Genomic DNA, 15,473 nt, shown 5'->3' with positions numbered 1-15,473 from the left:
AGGCGCATGCGGTTCGCAAGCGTCCCTGGGATCACGTGGGCCAGGCCATCCAATAGAAGGGGAGAAATCTCCCTTCATACACTTGACAGATCAGATAGACCTATCAAATATATGAATGGAGATCAATGAAAAAATACAGTAAAACTTTAAATACATTTTTTTAAACCATCACCTTTTAAAAATTAGTTGAAATTACAATAAATTAAATATTTTAAACAAAAATTTAATTTTGAAAAAAATTAAAGTTTCTTTTACAGGGCTAAAAATAAACTTACTTTAAAAAAAGTATTTTAAAATGATAAATGACAAATTTTATTTTTTAACTTTTTTTCAACTCTTATCCTGATAAAAGCAGGTCTTCCGCCTGCTTTTACCAGGCGTAGGAATTCATGGGGTTTTCTGCGGGCGGAGGGTCTCCAGAAAGCGGAACTATCCGCCCACAGAGGCACTTCTCTAAGAGCATTCTTGACAGATCGGAAATGCCAGTTTTCAGCGCATGCGCTGTGCATGCCTGAAACCGGCATTTCCGATGTCCCTACGGGTGGGTACACAGCGCATACCCACCCGTAGGGATCGGAATATCCGGGCCAATATAATATCATGGGTGGAGGATTGGTTAACGGACAGAAAACAGAGTAGGGATAAACGGATCTTTTTCAGGTTGGCAGGCTGTAACTCGTGGGGTGCTGCAAGGATCAGTGTTGGGGCCTCAGTTATTTACAATCTATATTAATGACCCAGATGAAGGGACCGAGTGTAATGTATCCAAGTTTTCTGATGATACAAAGCTAGGTGGGACAGTAAGCTGTGAGGAGACCACAAAGTGTCTGCAAAGGGATGTAGATAGACTAAGTGAGTGGGCAGTAAGTGGCAGATGGAGTATAATGTAGGGAAATGTGAGGTTATTCGCTTTGGTAGGAAGAATAGAAAAACAGAATATTTTTTTAAATGGTGAGACACTTCAAATGTTGGTGTTCGGAGATTTGGGTGTCCTCGTGCAAGGAACACAGAAAGCTAGCATACAGGTACAGCAAGCAATAAGGAAGGCAAATGGCATGTTGGCCTTTATTGCAAGGGGGTTGGAGTATAAGAGTAAGGAAGTCTTGCTACAATTGCATTGGGGACTTGGTGAGACCACACCTGGAGTACTGTTCACAGTTTTGGTCTCCTTATCTAAGGAAGGATATACTGGCCTTGGAGGTGGTGCAACAAAGGTTCACTAGATTGATTCCTGGGATGAGCAGGCTGTCCTATGATGAGAGGTTGTGTAGAATGGGCCTATGCTCTCTGGAGTTTAAAAGAATGAGAGGTGATCTCATGGAAACATACAAGATTCTGAAGGGGATTGACAGGGTAGATGGTGAGAGGTTGTTTCCCCTGGCTGGCGTGTCTAGAACGAGGGGGACATAGTCTCAGGCTAGGGGGTAGGCCATTTAAGACTGAGATGAGGAGGAATTTCTTCACTCAGAGGGTTTGTGAATCTTTGGAATTCTCTGCCCCAGAGGGCTGTGCATGCGGAGTCTGAGTATATTCAAGGCTGAGATAGACTGATTTTTGGACTCATGGGGAATCAAGGGATATGGAGATCGGGCGGGAAAGTGGAGTGGAGGTCGATGATCAGCTATGATCTTATTCAATGGCGGAGCAGGCTCGAGGGGCCATACAGCCTACTCCTGCTCTTATGTTAACTGTGAAGCGCCTTGGGATATTTCACTAGGTTATATAAATGCAAGTTGGTGTTGTTGCTAAACTGGCAGTATGGTCATCTCAGCCAATATACCTCTTGCGCGACATACTACCACCCAAGAGTTGAGCAGCTTGCCATATCCAGGACAATTCTCACCTGATAAACATCTTCTTGGCCTCCTCCTGGATTTCTTGTAGCCATACTTCATTGGCTTTGAAACCTTCAATAACAGCATTGAGTTTTTCACCAAAAAACATCAGCAGGTTATCACTGTCCACCATTGTGATGGCTGTTCTTGAAGCCATGGTGTCCCTGAATGGCAAAAAAAAGCAGGTTAAAGCTGACAAAAAGGTAGCCAAAAGCAAGTGGCTTAAATTACCCAATTAAAATTCAAGTGCCACTGCAAATCTAATTTTATAGCTTACCCATAAAAAGTGCAATAGTATTCCTGACTAAAATAGGCTCATAATCCAAGAATTATTACTCTTGTCCACCCTCCATTCCCCCCAATAAAGATAATTAACAGCAGATTAGTATCAGTGCTACTTCCAGATCACAGCCAGGGCAGCAGTTCAATCACAATTGGTTTCAGCACCTTCAGCGTGGAAGGGCAAGAGAGAGGAATAGTGGAAGTAATTAGGTGTACTCGAGGAGATAGAGCAACTGTTAAAGATAATTGTACAAAATGAAATGGTTCCGGAAAATAAAATGTACAAGTCACCAGGTCTCAATGATATGCAGCCTAGGCTGTTTATAGAATCATAGAATGATACAGCAGAGAAGGAGGCCATTAGGCCCATCGTGCCTGTGCCGGTTCTTTGAAAGAGCTATCCAATTAGTCCCCTACCCTGCTCTTTTCGCCCATAGCCCAAGTATTTCCTCCTTCAAGTATTTATCCAATTCCCTTTTGAAAGCTAATATTGCATTTGCTTCCACCACCCTTTCAGACAGAGCATTCCAGATCATAACAATTCGCTGCGTATTTTTTTCCTCATGGCACTTTTGCCAATTATCTTAAATCTGTCTCCTCTGGTTACTGATGCTTCTGCCATTGAAAACAGTTTCTCCTTCAAAACCCTTCATGATTTTGAATACCTCGAGCAAATCTCCCGTGAACCTTTTCTTCCAGAAGTAGAACCACCCCAGTTTCTCTAGGCTCTCCACATAACTGAAGTTTTCTCTGCACCCTCTCAAAGACCTTAACATCCTTTCTAGAGTGTGGTGCCCAAAATTGGTCACAATATTCCAGCTGGGACCAAACCAGTGTTTTATAAAAGTTTACCATAACTTGCTAATGTCAGAGAAAACAGCAGAGGCTCAAACACAATTTTTCAAACCTTCTGGATATTAAGTTATGCTGGGGGATTGGAGAGTAGCCAATATTGCAGTTCTATTCAAGAGAAGAAAAGGATAAATTGGTTAACTATAGACCACTTAGTCCAAGGTGAATTGTGGGTGAACTTATAGAATTTATAATAATTCAAAATAAAATTAGGTGAGCATTTAGAAGTGAGAAAATTAACACATTTCAACTGATTCCCTCTCCTCCACTCAGTACTGAGGCCAACTGACCCATGATCTGGGTTAGCAGAGATCATAAAAGCACACACAAGGACTCCAGATGGAGTACAGAATAACAAACTTCTCAGTACAGCCAACGTTCGCTCTCAGACAATTGGTTAAATATTCCGCCCTTGCCCCCACATTCTGACTCCATCCCTCTTCCCATCAAGCTCAGTTTAATTTTATACAGATATGAAATACCCTTCTATTCTGTAAGGCACTTTTATTCTGCTGGTTTTGGAATGGTACTCTACTGGCCTGCTGATCCCAATCTCTCTAGTTTACTTTCTACCCACCGCTCTCCATGGGTATTTTCCGCCATCTTTCCTTAGACAAGTTAGTAGAGGGGTCAATTCCTTAGTAGAGGGGTCAATAACCAGGGGGCATAGTTTCAAGGTAAGGGGCAGGAGGTTTAGAGGGGATTGGAGGGAAAACCTTTTCACCCAGAAGGTAGTTGGAATCTGGAACTCACTGCCTGAAAGGGTGATAGAGGCAGGAACCCTCAACATTCAAGAAGCATTTAAATGAGCACTTGAAACGCCATAGCATACAAGGTTACGGACCAGGTGCTGGAAAATGGGATTAGAATAGACAGGGCTTGATGGCTGGTGCGGACACGATGGGCCGAAGGGCCTATTTCTGTGCTGTATAACTCTATGACTATGACAAGTGAACTGTCCACCAAAAGTGATTACAGAAACCACTGAATTTCTAAGGCTTAAATTGGACACAATATTATAACCTAGCCAGGTACACATATGAAGAAGCAAACTTTAAAAATGGTATGTCACAAAAGTCCAAGAGAAGCAGAGAACAAAATACTTTGTTGATGGCTTGTGGAATGCCAAACCATTTGTCATCTTGGGCACTAACCCACCTTCGAGACCTGGACTGGAATCTCTTTCCCTCCGTTGGCTCAAAAAAAATCACAACTAGCAACAAAAAAGTCAACAGAACAATGCACCACATCACAGCAAGAGCTGGGAATTGCAGCTGGGAACAATCATTCGGACAGATGCTCAGTCTCAGCTGTGGCATCATGAGACAGCAGCAAGAGCCCAGAATGCTTCCCCACAAGAAGGGAATACGGAAGAGAAGGTTCAAAAGGCCAGTCACATCATAAAATGTTACTGCACAAAAACAACCCCAAAAAGCCCATCACGTTCAAGCCAGTCCTTTGCTCCACAAGCCACTAATCTAATCCCACTCTCTTGCATGTTCCTCACATTCTTTGAAATTTAGTATTTGCTGACCTCCCCTTTAATTTGCTGTTGTGGCGGAGCCACCAAGGGTCTCGGAACAATTGGTAATAATCCCTTTAACTACAGTATAGTGCAACCGCGGACTGCACCTTTAAACTGCCTGTTAACTGTACTATATTGTGTTTTCCTGCACTCCACGTGATGACGTCATGACGTTGCTCACGTGACCCCCAGTGGCGCAAAGAACGTGATGACGTCAGCTTCCAGAATCTTCCAGTAGTCGTCGAGTGCCCAGCAAGCTGTATAGACCTGTATACCGTTTCTCCTGTAGTTTCCCTGCTAACTTCGTTGTTCATTAAAACCTGTTGATTTGATTCATCGAGTCGAATACTTTATTCAGATAGGAACCTCCGTTCCTACATTGGTGACCCCGATCTCGTCGAACAACTTTCGTCGAGGATGAACACGAACGCCGTCGCCCTTAAACTGCCGCAGTTCTGGGAACAGCAGCCAGCAGCATGTTTTTTCCAGGCAGAAGCACAGTTCGCTCTCCGGGAAGTCACAGCGGATGCGACCCATTATTATTACGTGGTTGCCGCTCTCGACAGTGCCACGGCCTCGCGGGTCGTCAGCATCCTTGGAAGCCCACCGGAGGAGGGCAAGTACGAAACGCTTAAAGCCCGTTTGCTACAGGTATTTGATCTTAATAAGTCAGAGTGGGCACGCAAGCTTATTTCCATGCCCGGCCTCGGGGACTCAAAACCGTCAGAGCTGATTAGTCAAATGCTCACGCTGTTGGTTGCGGAACCCCAATGCTTTTTATTCCGTGAGCTTTTCCTCTGCCAGCTACCCGAACCGGTTCAGGCGGCATTGGCCAACACAGCCATCACAGACGGTGCTGAACTCGCTGCAGAGGCAGACAAGATATTTACTATCACTCAGCAATGTTGTGCGGCTGCGAGGCGCTTTTCCCCCACGAGAGAAGACCAGCCCGCCCCCAGCAGGATGGTGCGCGTACCACACCCGGTTTGGTGCCAAAGCTCGAGGCTGCCGGCCTCCTTGCAGTTTCCCTCAAGAAAACAAAAAAAAAAACTCCAACAAGCCCACGTCCTCCTGGACGGACAAGGTCTAAAAAGCACAGCAAGTTAGCTATGGCGGCGGGCTCAGCGGGCAAACTCATTTATGTTACGGATTCCGTTACGGGCCGCCGATTCCTGTGCGACACTGGTTCACAGTGCAGCATCCTCCCGGCTTCAAAGCTGGACCGACTATCCGGCAGTCAAGGGCCTTCCCTCGTGGCAGTAAATGGCGCTGCCATGCGTACGTTCGGGAAACGGACGGTAAACTTAACCTTCGCCGGTCAACGTTTTGTCTGCGACTTTATTACAGCCAAGGTCTCTCAGGCCATCCTGGGGGCCGATTTTTTCTGCGCCAACGGTCCCACTGCTGGTCGACATCCAACACTGCCGACTCATTAATGTGTCCACTTTCCACGCAGTGCCCTGCCACCGCAGCACCGCCGTACCGCCGTGTCCTGGCCGGTGGCCTGTGCGGTTCCGTCGCAAGACGCTTTACGCGCCTGCTCGGCGAATTCCCGGAGCTCACCAGGCCCACTTTTTCAGCTACAAGCACACGGCACGGGGTGGAGCACCATATCTCCACAACCGGAGCACCAGTTTACGCTCGGGCGCGGCGATTAGAAGCCGGCAAGCTGGCAGCCGCAAAGGCTGAGTTCCAGACCATGGAGCGCCTCGGGATCATCCGGCATTCGGACAGCCCTTGGTCTTCCCCACTGCACATAGTACCGAAACCAGGCGGCGGATGGCGACCTTGCGGGGATTACAGACGCTTAAACGACGCCACGACACCGGACAGGTACCCTATTCCCCACATCCAAGATTTTTCGGCTCATCTGGCTGGAAACGCTATATTTTCTAAAGTGGATCGCGTGCGTGCATATCACCAAGTTCCGGTACACCCTCCAGACGTCCCCAAAACGGCAGTCATCACTCTGTTCGGCCTTTTTGAGTTCCTCCGCATGCCATTCAGTCTGAAAAATGCAGCCCAAGCATTCCAGCGTTTGATGGACTCTGTATTACGGGACACCTACCCTTCATTTTTGTCTATTTGGACGACATCCTAATAGCCAGTAAGGATTCGACAGCTCACATGGCCCATTTACGTACACTTTTCGCCCGACTCAGCCAACACGGCCTTATTGTCAATCCGGCCAAATGCACGTTCGGAGTATCCTGCATTGATTTCCTGGGACACAGGATTACCCCAGAAGGTGCCGTCCCACTAGCCACCAAGGTAGAGGCAGTTACCGCATTCCCGCAGCCTCGCACGGTCAAATCCCTGCAAGAGTTCTTGGGGATGGTAAATTTTTATCATCGTTTCGTCCCCAAAGCGGCCCGGTTGATGCAACCTCTGTACGAAGCACTAAAGGGAAAGTCGGGCAAGGATGTTCTCACTTGGACACTGCAAATGGACCAGGCGTTGCGCGATACCAAGGCGGCGTTGGCAGATGCAACTATGCTGGCACACCCACTTCCGGGCGCGAAGGTTGCCCTCACTACGGATGCCTCCGACTACACCATCGGAGCAGTTCAAGAGCAATGGGTCGACGGGGGTTGGCAGCAGTTAGCCTTTTTCAGCCGCCAACTGCGCAAGAACGAGCGAAAGTATAGCACTTTTGACAGAGAGCTGCTAGCCCTGTTTTTGGCCATCAGGCGTTTCCGTTTCCTCCAAGAAGGCTGCCCGTTCACTGCCTTCGTGGACCACAAGCCGCTCACCTTCGCCATGGCCAAAGCGGCGGAGCCTTGGTCAGCTCGGCAGCAGCGCCACCTCACGTTTATATCCGAATTCACGACGGATTTGCGGCACGTGTCAGGCAAGGATAATCTCGTGGCAGATTGCCTTTCCCGAGTTCCAGACCAAGCAGTCCACCTGGGCATCGATTTCGTCGGACTGGCAGGAGATCAACTGGCAGACCCAGAGGTACAAGCATTTAGGACCACGCCTTCCAGTTGGCAGGTTGCAGACGTGCCGTTTCAAGAGGCAGGAACCACGCTCCTGTGCGACACATCCATGGGAGTGCCCCGGCCCATCGCATGGCGCAAGGTGGTATTCCAGGCAATCCACGGGTTATCTCACCCGGGGATGCGGGCTTCTCAACGGCTACTGTCCCGCAAATTCGTTTGGAAAGGCATGCATTTGGACGTCCGGGACTGGACAAACAATTGCGTTGATTGCCAAAAGGCCAAAGTTCACCGTCACGTCAAGGCCCCGCTGGCAAACTTCCCGGTGCCTGAGCGCCGTTTCGACCACGTTCACATTGATTTAGTAGGCCCCCTTCCCGGGTCACGTGGATTCACACACCTCCCGACAGTCGTAGACCGGACCACCAGGTGGCCAAAGGCGATTCCCTTGGCCGCCACCACTGCAGCAGACGCAGCCAGGGCATTTCTTTCGTCGTGGGTAGCTCGTTTCAGGGTGCCATCGGACATCTCCTCGGACCGCAATTCACCTCAGAGCTGTGGAACGCAGTGGCACAAGGCCTGGGTACCAAGCTGCACCGTACCACCGTGTACCATCTGCAGGCGAATGGCCTGTGCGAAAGGTTTCATCAGTCCCTCAAAGCGTCCCTCCGTGCCAGCCTGAGGGGACCCAACTGGGTGGCTAGGCTCCCATGGGTGATGCTAGGCCTCCGGACAGCACCAAAGGAGGATCTTCAGTCTTCATCGGCTGAGCTGGTTTATGGCCAGACACTCAGAGTGCCAGGTGACTTCCTCCCTCCACACACCGAACCATGGTCTGCAGCTCAACAGCTCCTACTTCATCAGGAGGCGGCTAGGAATTTCCGGCCCATCCCAACCTCGCAGCACGACCTGCAGAGGCCTCACGTTCCGACAGAGCTCATGAGTTTGGACTATGTCTTTATTCGGCAAGACGGTCACAGAGACCCACTCAAGCCACCGTATACCGGACCTTTTCGTGTCATCTCATCAGGGGAAAAGTTCTTCACGGTCGAAGTCGGTGGAAAGTCTGATACTGTTTCTGTCGACCGGCTCAAACCAGCCCACCTGGATCGGACTGAGCCTGTCGTGGCTGCCCAACCGCCTCGCCGTGGCCGACCGCCGTTAGCCACCAGGCCAGCTGTGCATCAACCCACTGTCGAACAGCCCGATTCGGCCTCCGACGCGCCTGCACCTCTGATTACCGTTTCTGCCTCGCCCAAGACGCCGCTTCTGTCGCAATCCGGCACTGGTTCTTCGAATAACGCCCCGTTTCCGCTGCCTGAGTTTCGTTGCCGTTCGGCCAGGATCATTAAGCCTCCTACTCGGTTGACAATGTCTGTTAAAGTGGATTCTGGGGGGGCGCCTGTGGCGGAGCCACCAAGGGTCTCAGAACAATTGGTAATAATCCCTTTAACTACAGTATAGTGCAACCGCAGACTGCACCTTTAAACTGCCTGTTAACTGTACTATATTGTGTTTTCCTGCACTCCACGTGATGACGTCATGACGTTGCTCACGTGACCCCCAGTGGCGCGAAGAACATGATGACGTCAGCTTCCAGAATCTTCCAGTAGTCGTCGAGTGCCCAGCAAGTTGTATAGACCTGTATACTGTTTCTCCTGTAGTTTCCCTGCTAACTTCGTTGTTCATTAAAATCTGTTGATTTGATTCATCGAGTCGAATACTTTATTCAGCTAGGAACCTCTGTCCCTACACTGTGATCTTAAATTTGTGCCCGCTGATTACCATCTTGCTCACCAGTGGGAGCAATCCAACACTAGTTACATCAGAATTGTTACAAATTTGATCTACCATCGATAAAGCAACAATTTTAATTTTCATAGGACATTTAACTTCGAAAAATATCCTTTTTTGGAGCACTCTGGGATGATCAAAAATGGATACTGAGTCAAAGGAGATATTAGGAGCGATGACCAAAAAAAAAGGTCGGTTATAAGGATGCGAGGGAGGGGAGAAGTTTAGGAAGGTTTTTCCAAAGCATGCCTGCCAATGGTGGGCAAAGGGGGAGTAATGAACAAGAAGCCATAATCAAATCAGAGGAACAAAGGCTTTGGTGGGAAGCAAATTGTAAGGCTAGAGGAGATGGGGATAGGGTGATGAGCTGAAGGGATTGCTTAAATTTGAAGCTTTGTGGAAACTGGGAACCAATGTACCTCAGTAAGGACAGGATTGATGGGCAAGCAGAACTTTGTGCATGACAGGATACAGACAGCAGAGGTCTGGATGATCTGAAGTTTATGGAGGGTGGAAGATTGGCCAGGAGAGTATTAGAATAATGATGTCTTGAGGTAACCAAGGTATGGCCCATTTACTACAAGATTATTAATTAACCCTTTCTCATTGCACAATACTAGATCTAAAATAGCCTGTTCCCTAATTGGTTCCTCAACATACTGATCTAGAAAACTATCTTGCATACATTCCATGAATTCATCCTCCTCACTATTACTACAAATTTGGTTTGCCCAGTCTATATGTAGATTAAAGTCCTTCATGATTACTGTATTACCCTTGTTACATGCGCCTCTAATTTCCTGATTTATACACTGCCCTACATTACAATTACTGTTTGGGGGCCTATAAACAACTCCCACCAATGTTTTCTGTCCCTTGCTGTTTCTTAGCTCCACCCAAACTGATTCTACTTCTTGATTTTCGGAGCTAAGATCCTTTCTCTCCTGTCTTTATTCCATCCTTTATCATCAGGGATACCCCTCCTCCTTTTCCATTTTGCCAATCTCTTCTAAAAGTTAAGTATCCTGGAATATTTATTTCCCAACCTTGGTCACTTTGCAACCACATCTCCATTATGGCTATTAGATCAAACCTGTTAATTTCTATCTTCGCTATTAATTCATCTATTTTGTGCATTCAGATATAGTGCCTTTAGCTTTGACTTATTTCTATTTTTTCCCTGATGTCACCTTAGTCACTGATGCCTTATTACCTTTGTTTACTCTCTGTCCCTTCCTGACCCACTCTGCTTATTTTTACCCAAAACTCTACTCTAGAGCCTTGACATTTCTCTCGCGGCTTTTAAATTTACTCTTTCCTGGATCCTCCCACCTCCCCCACTTCATTAGTTTAAAGCCTTGTCTACTGCCCTAGTTATTTGGTTCGCCAGGATACTGGTCCCAGACGGTTTAAGTGGAGCCCGTCCCAACAGAACAGCTCCCGCTTTCCCCAGTACCCCATGAAGCAAAACCCCTGCCTCCCACACCACTGAGCCACACATTTAAACCTCTAATCTGTTTGTCCTTATGCCAATTGGCTCAATCCAGAGATTATTACCTTTGAGGTTCTGTTTTTTAATTTGGATCCTAGCTCCTCAAACTCCCTCTGCAGAACCTCATTCCTAGTTCTACCTATGTCGATGGTTCCCACGTGGACCACGACAACTGGATCCTCCCACTTCAAGTTCTTCTCCAGCTGCAAGGAGATGTCTTTAACCCTGGCACCGAGCAGGCAACACAACCTTCGGAACTCTCAGTCGCGGCTGCAGAGAACAGTATCTATCCCCCCGACTATACTATGCCCAACCACAACTACATTCCCTTTCATTCCTCCCACTTGAATGGCCTCCTGCACCATGGTCAGCTTGCTCATCCATCCTGCAGGCTTTTCCCTCATCCACACAGGCAGCAATAACTTCATATCTGTAGAAGGGTTTTGACCCGAAACGATTACTCTATTTCTCTCTCCATGGATGTTGCCTGGCCTGCTGAGTTTTCCCAGCATTTTCTGTTGTTATTTAGAACTGCATAACTTTTGGACAAGGGCAACACTGCACCTGGGGTCCCCTTACCTGCCTGAGTTGCAGTCACACCCTCCTCTCCCTGACCACTAACCAGACCTGTACTACTACCTAACCTAAGGGGTGTGGCTGCCTCCTGGATCAAAGTGTCCAGGTAACTCTCCCCATCCCTGATGGCGAACAATGTGTGAACCTCAGACTCCAGCTCAAAAACTCTTGAGCTGAAGTTCCTCAGGATGCAGGCACTTACTGCAAACGTGGTTGTCCAGGATCACAATACTCTCCACAAACTCCCACATGCTGCAGTTGTGACACACCACCTGCTCTGCCATCCCTATATGACCTTGTTTTATTTAATTAAATTTGTAATTAGGTAACTTGGTTTACAGTGTAGTTTTTTGACTACTTACTTGATCTAGATTAAGTTAAATATCTACCTGTAACACAAAGCACTACAAGTAGTGTAGGCAAAATGCAGCAACTCCTTCCCCCTCTTCTCCAAATAAAACACTCTGTTCAAGTCCACTCCATTTAATCCCGCTCTGTGCAGACCACTTATGGAGGTGGAAGTAGGCAGCTTTGTGATGGAGGGATTATGACAGGATTGGAATCTCAGCTTGGGTTCAAAGAGAACACCAAGGTTGCAAACAGTCTGGTTCAGCCCAATACCCGGGGGGGGGGAATGAGGTCGGTGGCAAGTTTGTGATGGGGACCAAAGAGGACGACAATTCTCAACATTTAGCTGGAGGAAGTTTCAGCTCATCCAAGGCTGGATGTCAGACAAGCAGTTCACCAACAGAGAGGCAGTGGAGGGGTCGAGAGAGGTGGTGGAGAGGCCAAGCTGGGTGCCATCAACCTACATGTGGAATGCTGACCCCATGTCTGCAAATAATGTCACCAAGGGACAGCATGTAGAGGAGTAGGCCAGACAATAGATCCTTGGGGGACTCATGTGGGAGACTGGACAACTACCGTCTGGGGAGTAGGAGAAAAGAGAAACAAATTCTTCAATTTAAATAACAGACAACAGAACTATAGGAAATCTGAAACAATTTTAGATCCTACCACTCCCAAATCAGTACAAGAATATGCATCACCAGCAAAATAATTGCTTGCTTAAAAAAGTTACATTTTGCTCATTTCAGTCACAAGCTTATTCAAAGTAACTATAGAAATGCAGAATGCACATTTAAAACTTACTTTGGAGGTAGAAACTATGCTGCAAAGTACTAACAGATGGAAAGGTCATACAAGCAAATTTCTTATCACCTCTGTCTTGACAGCTTAACTGCTTTGGTACAACAGCATTAACAGTCACACCACATTTTATACTTCAATACATCAATGACCTCACCAAGCTTATTTAAATCAATTAGTAAAAATACACAGGGAAGAAAAAGCAGGGGGTGGGAGAGAATAAAGTGATTACTTTTGAAACCAAAGTACATGACCTTTGTAAACATAGTAAATTATGGCAGTCATTCCAGAGCATCTATATTGCAGAGTCCTTTCACCACAATGAATGCACATGCCGGTCAAACTGTCTTGGGACAAGAAATGCTGGAATATGTTACTTGGAGGCCAAGTATGACAATACACACTTAGCCCCCTAGATTCAAGAACTTCCATAATTGACTCGAGAGGAAAGCAGCTGCTGGGAAGCTCTAAGCCTCCAATTGATGGAACTGTCGTTTGATAGGATATGTAGCAGCCATCCTTTGGTCTAAATGACAGGACAATTCACACAGTTTGAGGGCTCTGCTACGCCACATGCCATTTGAGGTGATGGTATCCACTCTCCCATTCCTTTCTCCATCACATTTGCGCTGATTACTTCAGTTTCCACACCAGAATTTCTGAAAGAACGCATTTAGTGACAGAAGCTGCATCAATGGTAGCTTGTGCAGGCAGGGCAGAGATAACTGCGTAGATGTTATGTTAAACTTATATCGAACCTCGACACCAGAACTTAGAGAATATACTTAGAACTTCAAGGATATACATATCAAGAAAGGATGAACAGGCTGGGACTCTCTATGGAAGAGAAGGCTGAGGGGTGATCTGATAAAGATCTTTAAGATTCTGAAAGGGGTTTGATATGATAGACCAGAGAAAATGTTTCCACTTGTGGAGGGAGGCCAAAACTAAAAGGTAATAAATATAAGATAGTTACTAATAAATCCAATAGGGAATTCAGGAGAAACTTATTCCTAATTCTGACCACTCAGTGAAGTTGCTACCACAAGGAGTAGTTGAGGCAAATAGCATTGATTCACAAGGCACAAGGGGAAGCTGGATAAACACAAAGGAATAGAGGGGTATTTTGATAGGGATCAGGAGGAGACTCCCGCAGAGCATAAACACCAGTATAGGTCATTTGCCCAAATGGCCTGTTTCTGTGCTGTAGACTCAATGTCAGTCCAGTGGTCAAAGGAATCTCTGACCACGTCCATCCTATTTCCCAGGTCTCGCCTCTAACTCCCTCCCATCACCCTGTTCAGTGATATCCTCTTCACCAGACCCCTCTCCCACCCTTTCTTTAAAAAATTAATTCACAGAATGTGGGCATTGCTAGCAAACCAGCGTTTATTGCCCATCCCTAAATGTCCTTGAGAAGGCAGTGGTGAACCTTCTTGAACCGCTGCTGTCTGTGTGGTGAAGGTACTCCCACAATGCTGTTAGGTAGTGTTCCAGGATTTTGACCCAACAATGAAGGAACTCGATGTATTTCCAAGTAAACCTCTCTTAGACCATCCTGTGTTCTCTCCGAGTCTGACCCCACCTAATACTTTACTATTTCTTACTTTAGTGCTATCCATCTTTCCCAATCCTTTGTGCCCTTTGTTTCTCCTTTCTAATGCTACATCCTGGTGCCCATCCCACTGCCAACTTAGTTCAAACCCTCCCCAACAGCACTAGCAAACCTCCCCGCAAGGATATTGGTAGCAGCTCTGTTGAGGTGCAACCCATCCAACTTGTACAGGTCCCACCTCCCCCAGACCCAGCCCCAGGAATCTAAAGCCCTCCCTCCTGCATCATTTCTCCAGCCACACATTCATCTGCTCTATCCTCCTATTTCTATGCTCATCACAGTATTTATGTGGTTGGCTCAGTTAAGTTTCTGGTCAATGATAACTCCCCAGGATGTTGATGGCAATGCCGTTGAATGTCAAGGGGAGGTGGTTAGGCTCTCTTGTTGGAGATAGTCATTGCCTGGCACTTGTCAACCTAAGCTGGAATGCTGTCCAGGTCTTGCTGCATTATCTGAGGCGTTGCGAATGGGACTAAACACTGCAATCATCAGCGAACATCCCCCAAACAACCATCCATCCCTTCTATTCTAACTTCCACATTTACCTTGTCATCTTCAGCCATTTCTCTACCTACAGCGTAATCCCATTTTAACCTCATCACAGGAACTAACTCCGGGATGTGTCTCATTGTCCCCGCGGCCTCATCGCGCCGGACATTTAAAGCCAGGCCTGCAGCAGCTCACGGACAGACGGCAGCCCTCTCTCGGTTCTCGGCCCAGCGCTCCCAGGCCGCCTGCTGTCCTTATTTACCCTTCTCTGCGGTTAGAGAGCTGCTGAAGCCGCCCCTCCTGCCGCAGCACAGCCCGGGGAAGCAGAGACGTCAGGCGCTAGCCCGACAACCGGGCCTGAACCCGGACCCATCGCAACAGCTTCACCCGCCGCGAATCGTGTCACCAGCACCCGGGCTGCACTCCCATCCTCACACACAGACACGACCCAGCCGCTTACCGGAGGCTCCCGGACAGAGCAAGCGCTGCGGGTTCGCTGAAGCACAAACCGCCCAACACAAAACCACCGTCCCCCCGGTCAGCGCGCGCTCGCACCCGCTTAAACTTTTAAATTCAATGTCAGTTATACAACCAGCCAATCACGGCGAGGCAACCCGCCGTGACGCAATCGACGCGCGAACGGACGCACGACGTCGCTCTTCTCCGCACCGAGCTCTCGGGCAGCAGCGGAAGGTCTCGCGATATTACATCACTTTTTTTGTGAGCGTTTTGGTTACTTAGGCCCGCAGACAGTTGCTCAGGCCCAAGGATCCTCTACATATATGCACTGATATTGATATCAGCAAACGTGGACCAGAGGGTGTGAAGTTGTGGTGGTCAGGAACTGGGATGAGAGGGAAAAATGTATGATCCATGTATTAGGAAATGGGTTCTCAAACTGGGGTCGCCAGAAGATTTCAGGAGG

At 47.6% G+C, this 15,473-nt stretch overlaps 1 protein-coding gene across 3 annotated transcripts in view; it reads right to left on the bottom strand.

Annotated features, from left to right (window-relative positions):
• The window catches only part of LOC147106698 (inner centromere protein-like), an 89,792-nt gene extending 74,678 nt beyond the window's left edge, over nucleotides 1–15,114 (bottom strand). For all 3 annotated transcript variants that reach the window (XM_086007749.1, XM_086007750.1, XM_086007751.1), the window contains exons 1-2: nucleotides 15,009–15,114; nucleotides 1,844–1,999 (exon numbers count right to left, since the gene is read on the bottom strand). In XM_086007749.1, the coding sequence (XP_085863875.1) occupies nucleotides 1,844–1,992 (149 nt within the window). In that variant the 5' untranslated portion in view covers nucleotides 1,993–1,999; nucleotides 15,009–15,114. The remainder of the gene's footprint in view (nucleotides 1–1,843; nucleotides 2,000–15,008) is intronic.
• Nucleotides 15,115–15,473: the final 359 nt, after the last annotated feature.

Source organism: Somniosus microcephalus, chromosome 15, assembly GCF_052327205.1.
Source record: "Somniosus microcephalus isolate GS21.2 chromosome 15, FLI_Smic_1.0, whole genome shotgun sequence".
NCBI classification, from domain to species: domain Eukaryota; kingdom Metazoa; phylum Chordata; class Chondrichthyes; order Squaliformes; family Somniosidae; genus Somniosus; species Somniosus microcephalus.
Note: the sequence above shows the minus strand (reverse complement) of the source record. Positions and strands in the feature narration are given on the sequence as shown.